The following is a 21,556-nucleotide window of genomic DNA, read 5'->3' as shown; positions in this document are numbered from 1 at the left end:
TATTATCCCCATTATATTGACAATGAAAAGCCTAGATAAAACTGTCCAGGAAGGAGAACAGTGCAGTTGTGTTGATGTTTTACATTGCTGAGTGTTTAACGGTCTGCTTATAAAAAGGTTCTCAAAAATGACTGTCTAGTAAAAAAACCAGCTGCAGCATGTAAGATGTTAACAGTTTACACAGCATAATAAAAAGACTAACTTCTGAAAATACTAGGTTTTATTCACACCCCAGTGGTAAACAATAACCTTAATATGATTACTGGGTTTCCTTTGTAGATCACTGTCACATAAAATACAAAACCCATAGCATAAACAAGCAGACAGTTATGAACATTTAATGTGGTCTTGTTGGAAGTTAAATGAATTATACTAGTTGTCTGAAGTAGTCAAATCCAGAAATGCATCATCTCCTAGTTAGTACAAGTCACTGCCATTTCTCTAACAAGGTAATGAAGGCACAGCTAGTGCAAGCAGACAAACCCATTCAAACTACTGGGCTGAAAATACTTTGGTTGGTTTTTCAGGAGAGGATTTTCTCTAAACAAATATTGGTCTCAGTTAACAGTTCTGATAATCTTCACAGCTGCAGTCTAATAGCTACATGACGAAAGACTTCACAAGAACCAAACTATGTAGCGATGAATTAACATTCATGCTTTAGGGGATTTACTGCATTCTACATATTGGCAGAAAAGTATACTATTAAAATGCTAGGTAGAATGAACCTACATTTTAAACTGGTACTTGTGTGTTTTATTTCATTTTAACAAATTGTTTACTTAATTCTACCAAGAAGATACAAAACATAAGGCTGTAAGTAACTAACAGTTGTGTTTAGGCTATTACAGTGCAGGTAATCCTCAAGGCCACATACACACTGCTTCACTGCTGCTTGCATTCTGCTGGGTTTTGATCCTTCTGTTGAGGAATTAAAAAAAAAAGTCAGAGTACAGATGTCACATCAAGTTATTTTTCCAAGCCACTTATTAAAAGCTGTCAAGCAAGTGTTTTCTAGTCTAAGAATCTTGCATCTTCTCTCCCTTATCCACACTGTGGATAATACTATTCCACATTGTATTCAAATCTCTGTGCACTCAGCAAGTTAAGGATATCTTTGAATTGCCAAATTCAAGAGAATGCCTCAGTTTTGCCTTTGGGTGAGGGCTGCACTAGCCATTGGCAGCAACACAGCACTTCTAACTACAGTATGGTGGTCTATCTTGGAAAAAAAATGAGGGAAAAAGAATGGGAAAAAAACTGGCCTGGCACAGAAATGGAAGAGGTGCCCATATACTCCAGGAGTCTTAGCCAAGGACTTTCCTTGACCCCGTGAGCACAGGCAGCCCAAACATACAGGCTCACTGCACAGGTCATCAAGTATCTGTATAATGACATGAGAGGTAACCTGGTGAGGGTAACAAGTCCCCATCAAAGCTCCCAAGATATAAAGCCTACAGAAATAACATCTATTCCATGGTATTTATGGCTTCTATGGCCATATTTCCCAGCACCTGTCATGACAGATGTATGTGCAAACCAATTCCCATCTGCACTGTTCAACAGTAGAGCCATTACGTGTGTGTCATCTGGGCTAACAGGGAAGCTAAATCTTCCTGATAAAAGGACAAAAATTCACATTAATACCAGTAGTGGAGAGCTTACTTGCTCTAATGTCATCCCTCAGGAGACAAGTCACACTTTGAAAGCCTGGTTCCTGACCTGCATAATTAACAAAAGCACAAAATCCTGAAAATAGATGGTCACTGAGATGACATGCTGAATACCCTTTGCATGTAAGTGATTGAATGAGCCACCTCTGGGTTGACGGCACTAGACTGTGATGGCGTATCTGAATGAGCCAGCAGAACCTGGCCCCTAGACATCAAAAACAGGATGACTGCTAATTTGCTAGTGGGAAGTGAGAGATTACTAAAGAAAATTACAAACAATATGGTAGGATGTGTAGTAAGATGTATATTGGATTATATGGCACACTCAGATTCAGCCTACCTAACAGTGACAGTACTTTCATTATAGTAACCGTCTCAATCAAGGACCAGTCTCAGTCAATTGTGGTGATGGAAGAACTGGCAGAGGGTGGTTTCATACCCATTCCAGTAAATGTACATGGATATACTAAGCACAGTATCTAGGGTAGTGGTTTGCCATCTTGTTTCACTTGCGGTCCCCTTTGGAAATTCACCCTGTGGTCTGCAGACCCTGAAGTCTTAAACTGAAAACTGACTGAACAGAATTCAACTATAAATGCTGCACATCTTTGGCATGGCACTGGCCACAGCGTGAGAGAGAGCCCTAAACTGTGGACTTCTATGGTAATGACAACACTTCTAGGTTTTGACCTGTAGTAAGGTGGGGATATTCACATTGTTTTTCTGGTCAAAAGTATGCCTTTTCCAGCATCTGAAATTTTATTTTCGCAGTCCACAGACTGAAAGCCATTGAACTAGTGGAGAGATTGTAAATTGTCAAGTAGCTGGTAGGCCGACAATGGAGCAATGTTTGAGTTTCCAGCATCCGTTCTAATCATCTACTTAAACATAAACGGAAGTAAATGCTTAGAGCATCTTCTTGCAAGGTTATATTGGCCCCACACTGCTCAGACAGCCAAACATGAGTAAACAGATGATCTGTGAAACCATGACAGAAGCAAATCTGAGATAAAACACTTAACCCTCTACAGTCAGCCCAGTAATTGACTTTAATGACAACATTTAGTGTTACATCGACATGCAGAAGAGTTGGTGAATGAGAACATGCAGGATTGAGAGATTGCTCAGTGGGAAGTGGTAAAGCAGTCATAGTGACTGTTGTGCATTTTGGTGTGAAGCAGAAACAAAACACCCTTAGTGACACTCCAGGTGCATGGGAGGTGTACAAAGGTAAATAATTGTTCCCTGGCTTCTCGCTGTGTGCAGCTGAAGAATTCCCATAATGGTGCATATGGAAATAACCTGTAGGTGTGTTTTAACACGTACTTGCTCTTCATCTTATCAACTTGATTCCTTCTTCACTGCCAGGCCATGTACAACCTTCTGTTTTGCTTAGTACACATCTCGCTCCCTGCGCCCCATTTTTAAGGGCCTACTAGCTTCCCACTTTCTCCTCCCACACCTTTTTAAAAAGAATCTGGCTCTACAGCAGCTACTTCTGGGGAACACCAGTGCTCAGTCCTACATCCTAATAGTGTTACCACCTTGATGACATCTTTCTCCCCCATTTCCCTCCCCTGCCCCACCTCACACACATAGTGAGTCATCCCTATGATCTTAAATCATAAGCCCTGGCCCTTGCCCTGTTTCTGTTCTATTTCTTGACATTGCAGCAGTAGCAACTGCCATCTTGTCATGCTGAGTGGCATAGAGGGAAAAGATTCATTCAAGTGTGGTCTGCAGAAACGTGATAATAGATCACTTACATATACAGATAAGAATACTGAGACTGGACCTGCATAGGACTGTATGCAAGGGGCACTTCTGTATCCATTCGAACACTACTCCCTCCTCTGTGTCCCGTGCTAGGCTAAGCAACAAAACTGCTGCATCCCTCAGTTGCATCAAACAGAATTTGAAATCTTGCAACCTAGCAACAGGCAATATCTGACCAACATACAAGGCCAAAGAGTTGGCCAATTAGCACAACCCACAGCAGGTTCATGAGCCCTACTTGTCTCAGTTTGCAAATAATCAATTTGTTGATATTTCTGTCCAGGTAGATTAAAGCAGTTCAGCAGGAAGGGCATTGTGTGCATTACTTTCCTCTCCATAACTCATTTTTCCCCCCCCATGGGCAGCGAAGGATACAGTGGAATGCAGGTGGTTGGATGCAACATGGCAAATGCTAAACAGTTTTGTTTGGCCTTATTTGATATACCATTATTGGTTTGATCTAAGCCCTGCCAGCACTGTTGAGAATCAAGTTTGATGTATTCATATGGCCTGCTGATCTTTCAATGTGTTATGCAGAGCCATTCACCTATGCCCACTGAAGCTAGCACTCTCTTTAAATTCTTCTACAATGTGGCTGGCACTATCATTTAACAACTCAACTTGCAAAATTGGCTGATACTGTCTGCACATTGTTTAGAGATTTCTAGCAGACAGGGAGGGAAAAGTAGAGAATTATCTATAGGTTTCTGCTTCTGTGTATCTGCAATGAGAGCATCCCTAGTACCTGTCCATTTCACAGAGTATCCCATCCTCATCATTTAGCTTTTGCAGATCAGAGTAGATATTACCATATTGTGGGTGACTAATAGCACTGGTCCAAAAATGATAATGGATATTTCCCATTATAATCTTGCATTTTTATAACACATCATATGTTCTCCCCAAAATGATACAGTTGCCTTTGTCTGATACGTATTTTCTTTTTCTGCAATATTTCTTCTGCAACTAGCCTGAGCAGGCATCATGTAACGAATATAACCAGCTACCCACTGTCACCCGAGTAACAGTGGTGTTTCTAATGTCATGTATATTTGAGTTTGGTTCCCACTCAAAATTACTAATGACCTGGCTTGGCTTCTTGATCGCTGCTTATGGCCCTAAAAGTAGCTGGATAAATGCTACCTACTATGACAACTAGGGTTCAAAAATCCCAGTGGCTCATCTAGAATAAAGGAGCTAATGTAGAGCAAGAGGATGAGTTTTCCGATGTCCGGTATTTCCCAAACTAAGCTATGAGAATTCACATAAATTTGGGAGTATGCAAAACAGAGGATTAACAATCCCTGCTGCACATCCATATTGTCCTCTTGTCATCCTGAAGTCTCTGCTCTCTCAGGAGTAAACATTTGTATTGTTCCCCTTTTTTGGGTGAAGACATACAGGGGAAGACTGGAATGAGATGGGCTCTTAGCCAAGCAATATATTCCCTGCCAAAGGGAGTGTTTACATCCAACTGCATGTTAGCAGGAAAGCTACACCTAGTTTTCTTTAGAGCACTGTTGTAGGTTCTGCTCAGTACAGGAGGACAATCATCTCCAGGGAAGACAGCCCAAATCCTCTCCTTACTCTTAAGTCTTAAAATACAGCTTCAGCCCCACTCAAGAAATTTCACCCAAGTGAAAGGATATGTTCTCATTGATAGTGCAACCAAATGCAGGCTACACTTTAAGTCACAGAGAATAGCAAAAATAAATAAATATATAAGTGACAAACTCACCCAACTAAATCGAAGATTTTAACAGCCCTCATTTAAGATAAGTTGTATTTTCTTTAACTTATGAATAGGAAAGCTTTTAGTTGCCGAAAAAAAGGGTTGATTATGTATATTTTTAAACACTCATTTTGTAATAATACTTCTAACTTCTTTAAAAAAGATCCATGGCCACATTTTAAAAAAAAAGTGTTATTAAAACAAAAATTAGAGTGACAATGTTGCTCAGCAAATCTTAGAAGGTAAAAAGTGGAGTATTAAAACCATCTGAGAGAGCAGTTTAGTCAAAGCATGTTTGTTACAGGAATTATGAATTGCATATTGCAGATTAATTAAAGCAACAATTTAATTGTGTAATCTTAATTAAATACATTAATTGTTACTACTCACCTTCGGGTCATAATCTGGATCATTTTCTTCGTCTGCTTCTTCCTCCCCTTCCTGAAAGATAGAAAGTATCAATTAGAAATTGCTCTTGTTCAGATTAAACACATACAGTGCAGTAACAGGTTAAATGTTCTTCTGATGTTTATAAGTTTTTTTTATAATAAGTTTTCATAATGCAGAAATGAAAAGAACTTGAATGAGATATCTTAGTGTTTACCCATACTGAGCTTTTAGAGTAAATTTCTACACTGCATTTAGGATAAAGCTCTACTCTTAAATATACTTGTGCCACTAGTACAAATCTGAGGGCAGACTAATATCTGGCATATTTGCTTTTACTACCACCTGAGACTTACATTTATAAAACATCTGAATCAATAATGTTTTATATAGATTGGAGAAATACTGAAGCATTTTTGTCACTCACAATTAACTAAACAAGAAACATAAGTAACTTGCCAATTGCTCAGCTACCATTCCATTGCAAAATGAAGTATTCATGTGTCATTTTACTCACCTAACCCATTTTGTAACTCACCTCATCATCTGCCTCCTCACCTTCTTCATCATACTAAGAGAGAAAAAAAAATTCATTGTACAATGTTGTAAACACTATCATCCTAGATGTTAAGCAGTTATGTGGAAGCCAAAGAATTTCCATGGTAAAATTAAGTACATTGTTTTTCAAAGGGGGCATTTACGTTAGTTTAGCTTTGTCAAAAAACTTTTCTAGATCTGGGTTACAGTGATCAATATCATTAATACTGAAGCCATTTTTTTGAGCAGATAATTTAAAATAAGCTTTAACAAAGACAGCTGTCTCCTACTTTAAGGATAACACTTAACTATGAGTAAGTTTTAACATTCATTTTGCACGTATATGTATATATTTCATTAAAGGCAGAGTTGAAAGCCACACCTATTACAAATGTCTGACACCCCCTAACAAGACCACATTTTCAGTTGCTTATATACTGCAAAACTAATTGCCTGGGTTGAAATTTTCCAAGTTGAGTGTCAGCCTGAGGATAATTTTTTTAAAGAATGCAGCTAGATGGAGATACAGTTTTGTCCATGTTAATAAATTACAGTGATCTTTTCTTTGAATAGCTCTCAAAGTTCTGGAGCAGGGATTTGAAATTTGGCAGGGGTGTTCCAGGGATATGTCTTTTTGTGTCTCCATGACAAATATACCCAAATTTGACCAAATTATAAGTCTGTGAAAAACTGAAGCTTGCACACACTTAGTCGAGACTTGCTGGAGTTTAACAAATAGAATTTCCAAAGATTTTCTTCACTGAGTATGGCTCAAGCTTCACAGTTTCTAGTGCTGACCATACTGCACGTGCCATTCCACAGAGCAAGTTCCAGATCAGAGCTACAGGAGTGAGGCTGAACTTTCCCTGGAAGTGCTGCTCCAGACTCGAATTTGGCGGGGGGGAGGGGGGAGGGGGGAGGAGGGGAGAGAGAGAGAGAGAGAGAGAGAGAGAGAGAGAGAAAAAATCACTGGAACGAGGGCAGGAGGCCTCTTACCCATCCTCGCAGAGGTGCTTAGGAAATAGTCTACTTTGAATGCAGAGGGGAACAAAAGCTGGACTGAGGATCAGAGGAAGAGAGAAGTTTGAGACAGAGAGAAAAAGATAGAGAGAGACACAATCTCGTGATACAGGGGTTGCAAGCCAGGGGATGGGGAACACGGATTGGACAAGGGACTAGGGTTTGTGCAGGGAGAACTGGAACAGCAAGGAGGAAGGCAGGGATAGGGTGGGGGAAAAGGGAGAGTCAGCTTACAGGGTGGACAGGGTAAATAGATAGAAGAGTTTGTGCCTTGTAGAGTGCAATCCCCTTCTCGAATCAGGAAAGAAACCCAAGATTGAATGTCACCATTCTTCCAGTGTCACCAAATATCTATGAACCACCAATGGCAAAGTGATCTCATTCCTTATCTAAGTGATGAGCTATACACACGATGACAACCTACTGCTGCTGCTATCAGTTAACTTCCTTAGCACAAGTGGCAGTGGATCTAAAGGTTCCAACACTATTCATGATCCATGTCTCAGTATGATGGAATTTGTTTTTTCAGTTTGTTTTTTTCAAAAACTTAGGAAGCTCTGCACTAAAAAACTTGAGAACATTAAGATTGCAAAACCAAGAATTCAGGTTAGGAAATGACAGAACTAAGGTTCCTTGGGCAACCTTAATCTGACACCCTTGTATAGAACCATATACTATTTTTTAAATAGGACCTTTGCCCCATTCTGTGAATACAATGGATGATGCTCACTTAATGCGCAGCACTTCAAAATTTGGTTCTCTTCATTGTGGGCCCCTCATTTACACTATTCAAACCATGCTTTGAAGACAAAAAAATGAATAGTTTCCTCACAGGCTTTTCTACAGTGCTTATTATAGTATTCAAGTGCTTCACAAACATTAATTTGTTTTCATAATGCCTCTGATGCAGTATTATTTATCCCCTCATTTTGCAGATTGGAAGCAAGGCACAGAGAGATTAAGATTATAAATTCACACTAATTTTGGGTACCCAATGTGAGTAATCTAGGACCTGATTTTTCAGAGTACTTATAATTATACAGCTCTTTACATGTACAAAACAGCTCCTATTGCCTTCAGTTTAGCTGGAAGCGCTCAACTCTTCTTCAGATCAGACCCCACAATATCATGCTGGGCACCCGGAAAAGGAGGTACACACAATTAGTGACCATACATGAAGAGTTTGGTTTAAATAATTTGCTTAGCATCATATAGAGGCTCTGTTGCAGAGACAGAATCCAAAATATCCAGTTTAGTATTTAATTATCTTAACCGTGATACCATCCTCTCTTCCTGCCTCATTCACTACACTTACCTACCTTCCACAACAAACAAGCCAGGAGTCCTACAGATAAATTTACCCAAGCAACTTTAACTCTGGTATTCCCTAGGTTTTTAACCTCAATGGATGTTTAATTTTTATATCAATCTGTTAATCAGACAGATAGAGTACCCTCTCTCCATTCCACAGTGAGTTCTGTCTGCATTAGACTACATAAAAACAAAATGGGCCATCTTCCAGCACACCAGGCCATATGCTGTAGTTGGCCATTTTCTGACCCTACATCCAGCACAGGTGAGCTCACACCATTGTGTAAAGAGTCATGCCCTGATGGCATAGAGTCAATGTCATATTCCTCCATACCTTTAAGGCCTGGTCTACATCTAAAAAACTTAGCTACATCTTTCAGCAGTGTAAAAAAGTACACACACTATGTGAAACAGTTCAGTCAACTTTACCCCCCACAGTGTAGATGCAATTAGACTGACTGAAGAATTCTGTTAACCTAGCTACTATTTCCCAGAAAGATTTATTTACCACAGTAACCGAGAAACTCCTTCTGTTGCTGTAGCAAGTGTCTATACTACAAGTGCTACAGGAGAGCAAATACAGTTGTGCTGGTGTAGTACTTGTAGTGTAGACATATCGTAGAGTGGCCACTACTGCCCTCCGTGGCTTTTGTAACACAATGTAGGGGGGCCTCCCCTGAACAGAGCTGGAAGTACCTCGACAGTAGATTCATGCACAAAATCCCACAAACACTACTAAAGCTACAGAAATCTTATACATTAGGAGTCTTATATTAAGAGTATTGTTTGAGCATAATTTAGACAGTTTAAAAACATAACTTACATCATCATCATCATCTTCAATAGCTTCCCCTGTAAAGTACAATACTGATCGTGGGACTATACGCTCACGTAAAAAGTGGCCGATTTCAAAATCTGCAGCAAGGATTGCTTCAGCATCATCATCCTGCACATGACATTAAAAGAAACACAGTCAAGTGGTAAATTCATAACTCATTTGTTTTAGGAGTCTGAACACAAACTAATGTCAGACTGATGTGACCAGATATTCAAAAGAGTTCAGCTCAATGGGACTATGTTCAGGGATTCTGACATTTATTGGATCATAACTAAGGGACAACTTGCAAACTAGGGTAAACAATGTATGCGTTTGCACACATTAAAAAAAGCAACCTGTGAAAAGAGTCTCTGAAATTCTGTGCAAATTAACACAGAAACCTAAATACATTAAGTTCCTTCATTAAGTCAATTTTTTCACCCAGACTTGTATTAAAAAGAAAGTTTCCCCATTTCCCCAATGTTTAGCTTCTCCAGATCATGTTAGGGTTCTTCATAATCTTCCTAAAATTCTATTAAGCACTAAAAATCCCTTGAATATCTTACAAATACATTAATATCTGAATGCTTTAAAGACTCACAGCTTACTCCTAAGGTATGTCTCTGCCAATTAATTCAGCTACAGTGATAGTAATATTTCACCTATAATTCAGTTAATATGATATTTAAGTTACATTTACACTGATAACCCAATGAGATGGGTACAACACTTAAAGTTCACTCCTGTTAGCAGACTCGGGTAAATGGAACTCTACTGGTTTACATCTGAAAAACTATTTAAAAAAAAAGTGTTTAAAATGAAAAAAAAAAAAAAAGTGTGTAAGATGCCAAAACACCTATGGACTGAGTTTACTAGTTGTGGAGTTTCTGGCAGCATATTCAGAGTCTCCGGTGATAAAAGCAGATCCATTATATAAAAAGCACAATCTACACTCGTGCTTGTCTTGAAAACCTTTTCTCGTATTTTGTCATGTAGATGAGGCTTTTTCTGTAAAGCTTCCCACTACTGGTAGCCAAGTGAACAGTAGAGCTGAAAAAGCATTTGTGGACACCTGAGACTTCCCCAGTTTTAGCAGTGGTGGAAATGGTAAGTGGATAGAGTAGACACAGCACTTCTGGGGTAACTAGATAAGTAAGTTAATTAAATGTCTCCTTTGGAGATTGTAGTTCAAGTCAGTTTAACACTCATCTTAGGTTGGTATTCTTGGTTCCTCCTCACCTTCATGAGCCCCAAGTTTATTCAAATTTTAACATTTACAAGACAACTCCAGTTTATCTTTCACAAGTATGAACAAGCCCAAAATATACTAATTACAACTCTTAGTACTAAGAATGCTCTTATCCAACCTGAATATCTCTTCCCATAAAGTAAGCCAGAATATATGCTAAACAGTATTGACTAGAGAAGAGTGTTCCTTATTACATGCAGAAATAGGTAGAACAGTTTAATATCCTCCCAAATTATAGCTGAAGTAGCATACATTCTTTCCTAATTTGGTGTATTGAATTTCTTCTTCAACTTACCAGGTCTCCACTTTCAGGAACTGTAAGAAAGAGAGAAAATAAAATAAATACCAGTAATTTTGAAGATACTACATATAATTCATTGCAAATGAATCCAGACAATACTTACCTTCAGGAGGACTAAAGAAATTGAAGAAAGAATCATTGGAGACAGTTTTTGTCACTGTTCTAACTGTCCCACGTCCCTTGTGTTTCTGCTTCTTTTTGATTGTTTTCAAAGTAACATTTTTTCCTTTTTTCCAGTCTATTTGGCACCTGTAAGAAATAAGGAAAATAGCTATCAGATTGGGATATGCTTACAACTTCACATTGTTTTTACATACTAAAGTTACCACTAGTCTAAGGATATAGTTGTTAATTATTTAAGTACAGCCAACTGAATATTTTTAAAGTGATCTTGAAAATTATTATGTATTTAGAGAACACACTGAGCTAGTCATAACTCTCACGGGTAGTTCATTTTGAAGTATATCACTCATTCTACTTCCAAAATTCCTTCCAATCCAGAGATATCCGCCCCACACACTTTTCTTGTTGAAAATATTTCTATCAGAAATAAAGAAAATAAACTGAGCTTACAGAAAAGTATCCCATAGCATTTATTTCCTCCATGAATAATTTTTTGGGCCCCTCATATTATATTTCACTTTTAAGCCTTGGAAGGTGGAAGAATAAGAGCATAGCTCAATTTTACTTTAGAACAAGACTAGCAAGCACTATAATTTTGAACAACATTGAGCAAGACTATGAAAGAAATCCCTATCCCATGAACCTTGTCGACACTGACCAGGAGTCACTTTCCTTCCATGAATCATGGACATGTTGCATGGACAAAGTACATTTTCAGAAACAATTTGAATAGGGGGCAGTAATTTAATTGGCACCAGTGATGGTGTGAGGGCTTTTCAATCATAAAGGCTACAAAAAAGGTTGAAACATGAAAAACACAACCAAATATGTTAATGATACCAGGTTAGGGTGGAGGAGAAAACGGAGGAAAATGAGAAGAAGGAAATATAGCTGTGACAGAGGTATGCAGAGTCTGAGAAAGCTAAGAATTGTTACTTGCTAATGTAATGACTGCCTGCAAAGCAGCACACTTGCTTACAGGTGGGCTCATGGCACTTAGTAATCATTGGAACTATCTACAATGTATGCAACCTGCCAAGGACAGCAAGGGACAAACTCCACTCAAGTTCATTTACTTAGCTTCTTTCATTAAGACCCCAAAAAAGTTGGGAAGGAAGGCAGGGAGCTCAGGTAAAACAAATCAAGTCAGTAAGTATTCATTCTTGAAGCACTGATTGCATTGATCTCCATATCTGATGAACATTGCAGGTGATCCTAGACATAGAGTTAAGTTTGAGGAGTCTCAATTTGACAATTATTATAGGATTGTCCTCCTGAACTGTGTATTTGATCTAGAAAAATCAATTCAAGGAATGATGCTATATAAAATTTAGAAAGAATAATGGTTCAATCCATTAGAGAGAAGACATTCAGAGTGTCAACATATTAACTCTATTCATGGGTATAGGAGCCAGTTTTTTTGCTGTTTACACAACTGCAGAGGTGTTTTGAGGTTGTGGTTGTACTAAAGAGCTGCATGGAGCTTCACGTAACCTGCATTTATGCCCCTATTGTCCTTCCCCACAAAGTTAACAAGGTTCTGACCATAGTTGCCTAGTACATTGTCTGAAATTTTAGAGCTGATTGGATGCAGTGTTCAAAAGTTAGCCAATGTCATGCATAGCCAAACAAACACAGAAATCCCAGCAAGTTGAATCTAAGACCATTGTTTGAATGCAAGCATAATAAATACGTACCTGCCTTGAGTGCAGGGGACTGGATTAGATGATCTCTCGAGGTCCCTTCCAGTTCTATGACTGCAAGCTCAGCCAAATATTCAAGAAGAGCCATTAAAAGGTGGTTAACTACTTAAAAAATTCCATATGAACACTTACCCTGTACAACCCATAATTTCTGGTCCATCAAAGGAGAAGGGATCTGAATCATCTGGCTCTGATCTCATTCTGTATGATTTTGTCAACATTTCATTTGTGAAGAAGTCATTTGATTCAAAGTGAAATTCTAACGTGAAACTCTAAAAACAATTGCCGGAAGACAGTGGCATTAGCAACAGAGCAATATTTACCCATCTTTAAATTCCAAATCATGATTAACACCTAATAGCCAAGAATCAGATATCCTAAATCAACGTACACCTGTCTTCCAGTAATAAAGTGGTTTACTCAATGTCAATTCTGCCCAATATATGAGACTCAAAATTCTAACACAATTTCTATCTCCAAATTACAATAAATTTAAAAAAAGTTTTCTTAATTTAATACTGGCATCTAGGTTTATGATTTTCATCTTCTGCCTCATACATTTTGAAGTGAGATCACTCAATAAACAGTGATCTGCGTGCTATAATGTAATGCTAAGCCTCTGGACTACTAAAGAAATAATTAGCCATTTTAACTTCTTTGCAAACCACATAATTTCTTGCAAGCAACATAGGTAATCAGTTCAAGGACATAATTATCAGCAACTACATTTTTGAAATTGTGTCCAGATCTGAAAGTGAAACTCCTAGATGCAAATACTCACTAAAGCTAGGTTTTGTACCTAATTGATTAAACTATCATAATACAAGAGATATGTGGTCATTTTATATACAACTGTATTAGCAGTAGGCTAGTGCCATTTCTCACTATGAACAAACTAAAGATTCTTCAGAATCCAAAAGGCAACATCAAATATTTGGCAGGCAAAGACCACCACCATGTCCCCAGTGCCAAATGCAGAAATACACAGTTTGTCTAAGATGTTACGCTTACCATAGGCTGACCGGCTTCTGAGAACTTCACTTTAATATCTTTTAAATGTTTCAGGATAGGTTCATCATGTTCCTTTAAATAAAATGATTTTAAAATCAATGCATAGCTTTTTTCATACGAAAAGCATCTGAGTTAAGCTAGCTACAAAATAAAAAATGCATTGGGGTGCAAGGGGCACAAATATATTTAGTATTTGTTTCACAGTAGCAAAGAATCTGCAATGGGCATTTGAAACTATTTTACACAATTATTTGACCAGCAGAGGGCAACAGTAAAGTAATAAATAGGCACAGTAAATAATTTCAATTATATAAGCATCCTCAATCTTATTCAATCACGAAAGGCAATTTATCATAACTTGATATGCATTTCATCACTGAATATGAGAAGACCTGTGTAAGGAATGTAACTGGCAACTAAAGAATAAGATGTGTCAGGCTGAACAGGCGTGGGAGCACGGTACATCATTCCATTGACAAGGTACCAAAACAACCAAATCATATCACTATTTCCACAACTTCTAGGAGCACACCAGTACAAATTTTATAACTTATGATTATATTTAACTTTAGGTCACCACCTACCTGAACCATATCACTAAGCAAGTCAACATTCTTAAATACTGTCAGCCAAAACTCAGGAATTCCTTTAGGGTCTTCCTTTTCTTCATCTTTTTTCTCCTCTTCTAGCTTGGCCTTCTCTTTCATTTCCTCCTTGATAAAATAAAAATGTTAAACTTTCTAAAATTTAACAAGAGTTTTAGCAGGGGGCTGGACTAGACTCCCTGAGGTTCCTTCCAACCCTGATATTCTATGATTCTATCACAGGTACCAAATATTCAATTAAAGCACAGTGTGCCCATAACGAAAACTCAAGATTCACAGCTACTTTATAGGAGTTACAAAAAGCTATTATGAGAATTTCATTGCTGACATTTTAAATTTTGCTACAGTATTGGGTCTTGCATAGTGTGTTAAAGCTTGAAATATGCCATCAATTATTCTCTTCAGATACAGTGGAGATACTCACTGAAATTTCCTCTTCAGCATCTGCTTTCCATTCACATTCTTCCTCTGTAGGTTCATAAGTTGCATTGATGATTTCACTTCGCTGGAAAATAAAACCATGAAGTCTTTCAGGTTTACTGTTGTATGTTTTTGCAATTAGTAAAGTTACTGTAATCCAAGCTCTCCCTTTGGGGAATGCATTCCATTTGCTTCTTGACCTCATCTGCCACTCAACAGTAACATTACACTTTACTCCATGCCCCTCCAAAATAACCACCGAGGTCTTGAGACCCTTAATCACACTGGTTACTCTCATGGGTGGTCCTATTGGACTCAATTCACTCATGGGACTAAGGGGTTCACATCTGGCCCCACACAGGACTGTAACACCATATAGCTACAGATATGCACCACTGATGTTTATTCCCATTATAATCCTTTCTGTTGGGATTTTACTTAAGTAGATCTTAAAAATAAAAAGTCAAATTAGCACAGTTGTTACCTTATCAAACAAAGGTTGATAGAGAGCAGCATACTTTCTTTCCAGCTCATGAACTTCCTCGTAGAACTTTGCTTCTATCTGTGCACACTTAACTTGAAGGTTCTTGAGCGCATTCACCCGTCTCTTAACTACCTTAGGCAAGCTGAAAGTTTCAGTTATACAGTATTATGATTACTATTAACAGAAGTGTTCCATAAAACACACTGACCCCCTTCTCAATCACTCCCTGCCCATCCCATAGCCATCTTACATAGTAGATTGGTTTTGTGTTATGCTATATTACAATACTTTTCATACTTAAGCTTTTGACAGAAGAACAACTGAGAACATAACTCACTATTTCATGCTGATTCGGCATTAATGCAAATGCGTAAACTAATCTGAGGTTTCACTAAGGCTAGAGGCAAAGCATTCCAAAGAACCGAGACAAACGTTAAGTTCTATTACATAAGGTTTGCTTAAAGATCCTAAGCAATAATGTTAGGCTGCTCTCTAAATAGTAGAGTATTAACTGAATTTAAAGTAATTTAAAGTAAATGATTGTCAGGATAGTGTTTTTTAATCCCTGCAAAGATGGTCCAACACATCAAGGCGGCAAGCGACTTTTTTTCTATTTCATTAGAGAAAATCAAGTAACATCAGGATTTACATCTATATATTAGGTAGTTGAAAGCCAAGAGGCTGGTGCAACATTTCAGAACATATTATATAATATTCCCATTAATTAAAAAGATTTTTCCTAGACAGACCAATGTATTAAGTAAACATGTTGGAAAAAAGTGTTGAAGTGACACTGATAAGATACACTAAGTAGTTGCAACCCCTCGAGCTCTTCGCTTTTTGTGTAATCAACTGGGTGCTCTCCTTACATCTGGGCTCCAATGACGATATAACATTAAAACATTAAGGCCCGGCTATAGCTGAGGTGGATAAAGTCCAGCTTGTGGTGAGATGGGTTGCAAAGCTGGCCTCCAAGTTTCTCCCATCCTGGACTGGAGGTACACTGGCCCAGTCACCCAGCATTAGGCTACATCAAGCTCTCTAAATTACACCGGCTAGCCGCAGTTGGCTGCCCAGGGGGGCTGATCAGCAGAATGTATGGTAGTCCCAGCTTTGCCCTCTAAACTGACATAAGAATGCAGGGTATCAGAGCCTATATACCACAGGATCCTGTTATGCTGCAGTGATCTTCTTGGGGCCACTTACACTGGCTCCATGCCTATGTCCCAATGGCAGAGGAGCACAAAGTGGCCATGCCACAACTGAGGATCTGAACTCAAGTATTTTATGCAAACTTTATGAAAAAAAATGTACATTACTTGAATCGGAGAACGATGGGGTATATTCTCAAGGATGGTGCTCAATTTGTAAGAATTATACACAGTGATATTTATATGTTTAAGAGCACAAAATTAAATTTTGCCATTTACTCAGTGTATGGCTATCCAAACTGGGTAGCACCCTGAGCTACCCCCCTGCCTGCACACAGACCCTGATACTCCATCCCTGCACCCTGAGCAGTTTTCAAAAAAAAAAAAACAAAAACTTTTTGATCTGAGTTCCCCCTTTAAGTTATTTTTTTGCTTGCATCCCCCCACAGTCCAGAGAGGCTGGGTGGCCTCCCGAGTGAGTCAGGGGGTGAGCTCCGCACAGCGGGGTCCAGACTTGAGCCCTGCCAGCTCTTGTCCCTCCAAATAGAAGTAAAACTACACCTATGCCTAAGGACTTCCCTGGTCTGGAGCTTCCCCCTCCACACAACCCCTGCTGGGCCCTGGCATTTTATAGCATGTTGAGCGGGGCCTCAGCGAGAAAAAGGTTGAGAACCCCGGAGAAAGAGTATTATTTACTCAATACAGGACAAAGCGAAAAGTTAAAACCCTTCCATTGCCATCCTATCAGTGACAAAATAGTGATTTCATGATTGGATATTTTAAAATTTGGAAGACTGTCTACCCAAAAGGAGTGTGTAGGTAAAGTTATTTTAGGAACTAGAAAAGATTGAGTGCATTAGCATTTGCCTACTTTATTAAAGAAGTGGGCCATATTGATCAGAACAGACAATAACCAGAAAGCTTTTATTCTTCTTCTCACATTCAGCTTTAAGAAGGGAGAGACAACTGAAGGCACTGTTAAGCACTGGATGTGACTCAATTAAGTAGTTTGACAACTTAAGTATCTAGCACTGCTTTACTCATATTGTATTACTTACAGGTTCCGAGACTATTGCAACACTAGCTTAGTTTTAAAATGCAAAATTGCCACCCTTCCTCACCATCATTCTGAGGGTTGACAAGAATATACCACCCCGACTACTAAGATATCTATTAACAACATTGAACAAGTGAGTTTCCCATAGGTCACCAATAATTCGGCAGCAAGCTTTTGCTGAAGCAGAGGTCTGTAATATGCAATACCAAACAAACTTATTCATGAAGGTTCAGAAAAAAGTTTAGCCACTCTATGACATTTACATTCAGTTATATTCCTTTCATACGTTCTAAAAGAGATGTTCCAAAATTTAAGGTCAAATTTATCATTAATACTCAACTGCAATTTCAATTTGAAGGAATGGTACAGTGAAAAAAAAATCAAAAGGTTAGTTGTGTAAAGATGTTAATAGAAAAATGTTAGAAAGAATTCTTTTGAGACAGCATATGATAAGCACTCATTTGATGTCACTGACTAGAGTAACATTTTGCAAGAGTCTAAGGACACTGGACAGGTGCTAGGACCTGTCCATATAAGCATCAAGAAACAAATACATACATCTGTTTCTCTGCATCAGAGGCTGTCAGGCTAATATTGGACACCTAATGCAAATTCAAGCCAGAGTAATTTAATGCAGATTAACCCCTTTTACAGGAGCATCTGGGTTCCTTAGTATAAATCATATTGAATATAAAAGTAAAATGCAGAACTGCTAGTGCCAATTAATTTCAAACTTCAACTGAGATTTATATATACATTATCTTTACATGCCTTGTCCTTTCACACAGGAAGTGTCACCTATAAGCAGTTTTATAAAAGAATTATGCAATAGCTCCAAAGAGAGGCAACAAGTCCAAAAGAATCACAGCTGAAGGAACAAACAGATACAAGATGACACCCAGTTAGCACTTGGTCCTCTGAATGCAAGAGAATGTTATGAATGTATGGTCAAAGGAGAAGCAGGGCAAGTCTCCTCAGGTTTGTTTGACCTACAGAAAGACTTTAAAATCAGCTTGTTGAGCCAAGCTTCATTGGAATTAGTCTTAACATGGACAGAGGAGCAACTGACTGGTTGCAACAGAACTAGTAATACCTAGACTTGGTCAAATAGAATGCTTTTCCATCTGAAAATGCCAATTTGTCAAAACCTAAACATTCCACAGGAATGTATTGATTTCAACTGAATTTCAACAGAACTTGCAATGGAAGCTTGCTTGGTTTCCTGCCAGCTTGCTTGCCTGATCAGCTCCTCAGCAGCCTGGACTTCCAGATTGGGCATCTGGGAGCCCCAACTCTGAGGCAGCCTGAGCTGCCTATAGCCTCAAACATTCTGAAAAGGTTGAAACAATGTTCCCACTTTTTCCACAACAGAATTTTGAAATTCTTGTTCTTTGCAGAAAAAGTTTCAAAATTGTTTTTACCTGTTTTGAATAGAGGGGATTTTTGAAGTTCCCCATGGACAAGGTATTCCCATTTCTGGCAAGCTCTTAAACAAAAGGCTAATTTGTAGCCTGTTTACAAAAAATAATCATTTGGGGTGGTCCACAGTACGCATCAGCCCTTTGGAGGAAATCAAATTAAAACATTATTTGAAAAAGACTTTGCTTCTCCCATTAGGCTTGTTGCAAGCCTCACCTGCTTATTCTCATTCTTGATGGATTATAAGGAGCATACATGGACAGAGGAGTTAACAGGATTTTTAGCCTTAAGTTTCATACCAGCTGGACAGCACAAGGGGATAAACAGTAGTCCTTTAAACAAGACCCACCAACCAGTGGCAGCTTGTGTCTCACCTCAGGCAGACATCTGGAAAGGTTTGGGAGGCATACTGCTAATATCTGTCAGTCAGGGTTTGGGATGGGAAGGAGAGGGGGAGCTGGAGAATACAGACATACCAGTCTTCGCTCAACACTCCCGTCTACACAACAGACCTATATTAGCATAACTATGCCGCTCAGGGATGAGAAAAATTCAAGCCCCATAGCAACGTAATTATACCATCGAAAGCCCCTGCGTAGACAGCTCTACGTTATGGGAAGAACTTCTCCCACCGATAAAATCCACCTCCCCGAGAGGTGGTAGCTAACTACATAGACAGGAGAGCATGCACTCTCATCAGTTTATACTCCTGGGCAAATTCTACATCACACTGCATGTGCACAGAATTCGTGTCCCTCGCAGATTACTTCCCTGTCAGTCATTTTTCTGCAGGGAAGCAAACGGAAGCTGCAAAAGCAGTCATGCACCACTCCCTAATAGCGCAGGTACATCATTTCAGGCATCTAAAGCAGCCGCAGAGAGGTAAATCACCGCAGAGCTAGGGACATCCCAGCCAGTGGCTCCATCCCTGAGATAGGATCAGCTGTGAGTCCCATCAGGGCTGGAGGCAGGAGAGGACAGGATTTATTCTTCCCCTGCAAGGAGTGGCTAGGGCTATGACAGACCTCCCGTAGCTGCAGGAAACTCGGCATCCTCCCCTTCTTCCTACCCCCATCGGTCCTCAGCTGTAGGGGGAGGAGTCACTGTAGGGGGAGGAGTCACTGTATGGGGAGCTGCTCCCCCATCCACCCAACCTCTGTGTATCTAAACGTCCCATACCCAGACACCCCTGCCAAGCCTCAGGCGGCCCTCCATACCCAAACCCCACCCCACTGAACCTCAGCCCGTCTCTGGACCCCCACCCCTGCACTGAGCTCCCTTTATTCAAACCCCCATCTTAATGCTCCACCTGCACTGAGCCCTCACATCCAGACCCCTATACCAGTGACCCCCAACTAGCTGCATCCAGACCTTCCCCCACCACCCAGACACCCCTCCTGAGCCCCCCCCCTTCTGCTGAGTCCCAAACACTGTCACCTGGAAGCCCCTACAGAGTCCCATCGCCCCTGCACCTGGAACTCCAACACGCCTTTGTGTATCCAGATCCCCCCCACACCTAGACCCCCCACTGAGCTGCCTGCATCCAGACTGTCCCACACAGAATCCTCTCAGATCACACCTGGATTCCCTTCTCCCCCCCCCACCACACACAGCGTGCCTCCACACTTGGATCCTGCCTGCCCCACATCTGGTGCAGATGGGTAGGGTCCCAGGGTGTTTCTGAGGCAGGCCCAGACCTTGTGCTGTGTCAGGACCAGGTGCAGCCACACCATTGAATTAAATGTCCAAAGGGGTGGGAGGGCTGCAGGCAGGGCTGGCTCCAGGCCCCAGCGCACCAAGCGCGTGCTTGGGGCGGCATGCAGCGGGGGGTGCTCTGCCAGTTGCCGGGAGGGCAGCAGGCAGCTCCAGTGGACCTCCCGCAGGCATGCCTGCGGAGGGTCCACTGGTCCCATGGCACCAGTGGACCCTCCGCAGGGACACCTGTGGGAGGTCCACCGGAGCCGTGGAACCAGCGAGCAGCAGTGCGCCCCCCACGGCGTGGCCGTGCTTGGGTCAGCAAAATGGCTAGAGCCAGCCCTGGTTGCAGGGTGATCTCCCACCTTCATGCAGCCAGTGGCCTGTGCTCCCTACTGCTGTGCTGGAGCCACTGCATTTATTTATTGACAAATAAAACTTGCAGAATTTTAAAATAGTGTGCAGAAGTTAATTTTTTAGTACAGACTGCCCTCAGGAGTACTTGGAGCATCTTAATTAAAGCTACACCAACTGTATGCTGCTGCAGCATTATAATTGTAGACTTGCCCTACGTTACTGTAACAACCAAGTAATAAGACTGTCAAGATTTTGGGACAGACCATGGATGAGATTTCCCACACTGGCCCTGTTCACAACTACACATTGCAAACATTTCAATGCACTACTATTATCCCACAAGATATACTGAAGGGGGGAGGAACACTGAGCAAACCACATCACAACCATTTGGCCTAGTGAAAATACTGACTGGGACTACTTCTAGCTTTGTCACTGGCCTACTTGGTGACTGGGAGCAAGTCATTTCACCTCTGTGCCTCAGTTTCCTATCTGTAAAAATGGAGATACTGATGAAAAGCACTATATAAAGCTAGGCCTTTTGATTATTGCATACCTACAGTACCTTATCGGCTGCAAACTAGGTAAAACAACTGCCCCAAGGACCACTAACTCCTACCAACAAACATCTTTGTTTAAAAAAAAATTAAAAAATAAAAAATTGGATATTAAGTAGCAAAACCCCCATAATTAACCCAGAGTTCAGGTTGCCTGGTGGTAGCTCATGC

General features: G+C 40.1%; 1 protein-coding gene across 7 annotated transcripts in view; it reads right to left on the bottom strand.

Moving 5' to 3' along the window:
• Positions 1–202: 202 nt before the first annotated feature.
• Positions 203–21,556, bottom strand: part of NAP1L1 (nucleosome assembly protein 1 like 1) — a 53,632-nt gene continuing 32,278 nt past the window's right edge. For 6 of the 7 annotated variants that reach the window (XM_030548691.1, XM_030548693.1, XM_030548697.1 and 3 more), the window contains 11 exons: positions 15,150–15,291; positions 14,670–14,750; positions 14,225–14,353; positions 13,641–13,712; positions 12,762–12,901; positions 10,907–11,052; positions 10,798–10,817; positions 9,260–9,382; positions 6,107–6,139; positions 5,572–5,622; positions 203–921 (listed from right to left, as the gene is read on the bottom strand). In XM_030548691.1, coding sequence (XP_030404551.1) covers positions 886–921; positions 5,572–5,622; positions 6,107–6,139; positions 9,260–9,382; positions 10,798–10,817; positions 10,907–11,052; positions 12,762–12,901; positions 13,641–13,712; positions 14,225–14,353; positions 14,670–14,750; positions 15,150–15,291 — 973 coding nt within the window. In that variant the 3' untranslated portion in view covers positions 203–885. The remainder of the gene's footprint in view (positions 922–5,571; positions 5,623–6,106; positions 6,140–9,259; positions 9,383–10,797; positions 10,818–10,906; positions 11,053–12,761; positions 12,902–13,640; positions 13,713–14,224; positions 14,354–14,669; positions 14,751–15,149; positions 15,292–21,556) is intronic. The other variant, XM_030548692.1, reaches the window with a different exon arrangement.

This window comes from Gopherus evgoodei, chromosome 1 (genome assembly GCF_007399415.2).
Source record: "Gopherus evgoodei ecotype Sinaloan lineage chromosome 1, rGopEvg1_v1.p, whole genome shotgun sequence".
NCBI classification, from domain to species: Eukaryota; Metazoa; Chordata; order Testudines; family Testudinidae; genus Gopherus; species Gopherus evgoodei.
Note: the sequence above shows the minus strand (reverse complement) of the source record. Positions and strands in the feature narration are given on the sequence as shown.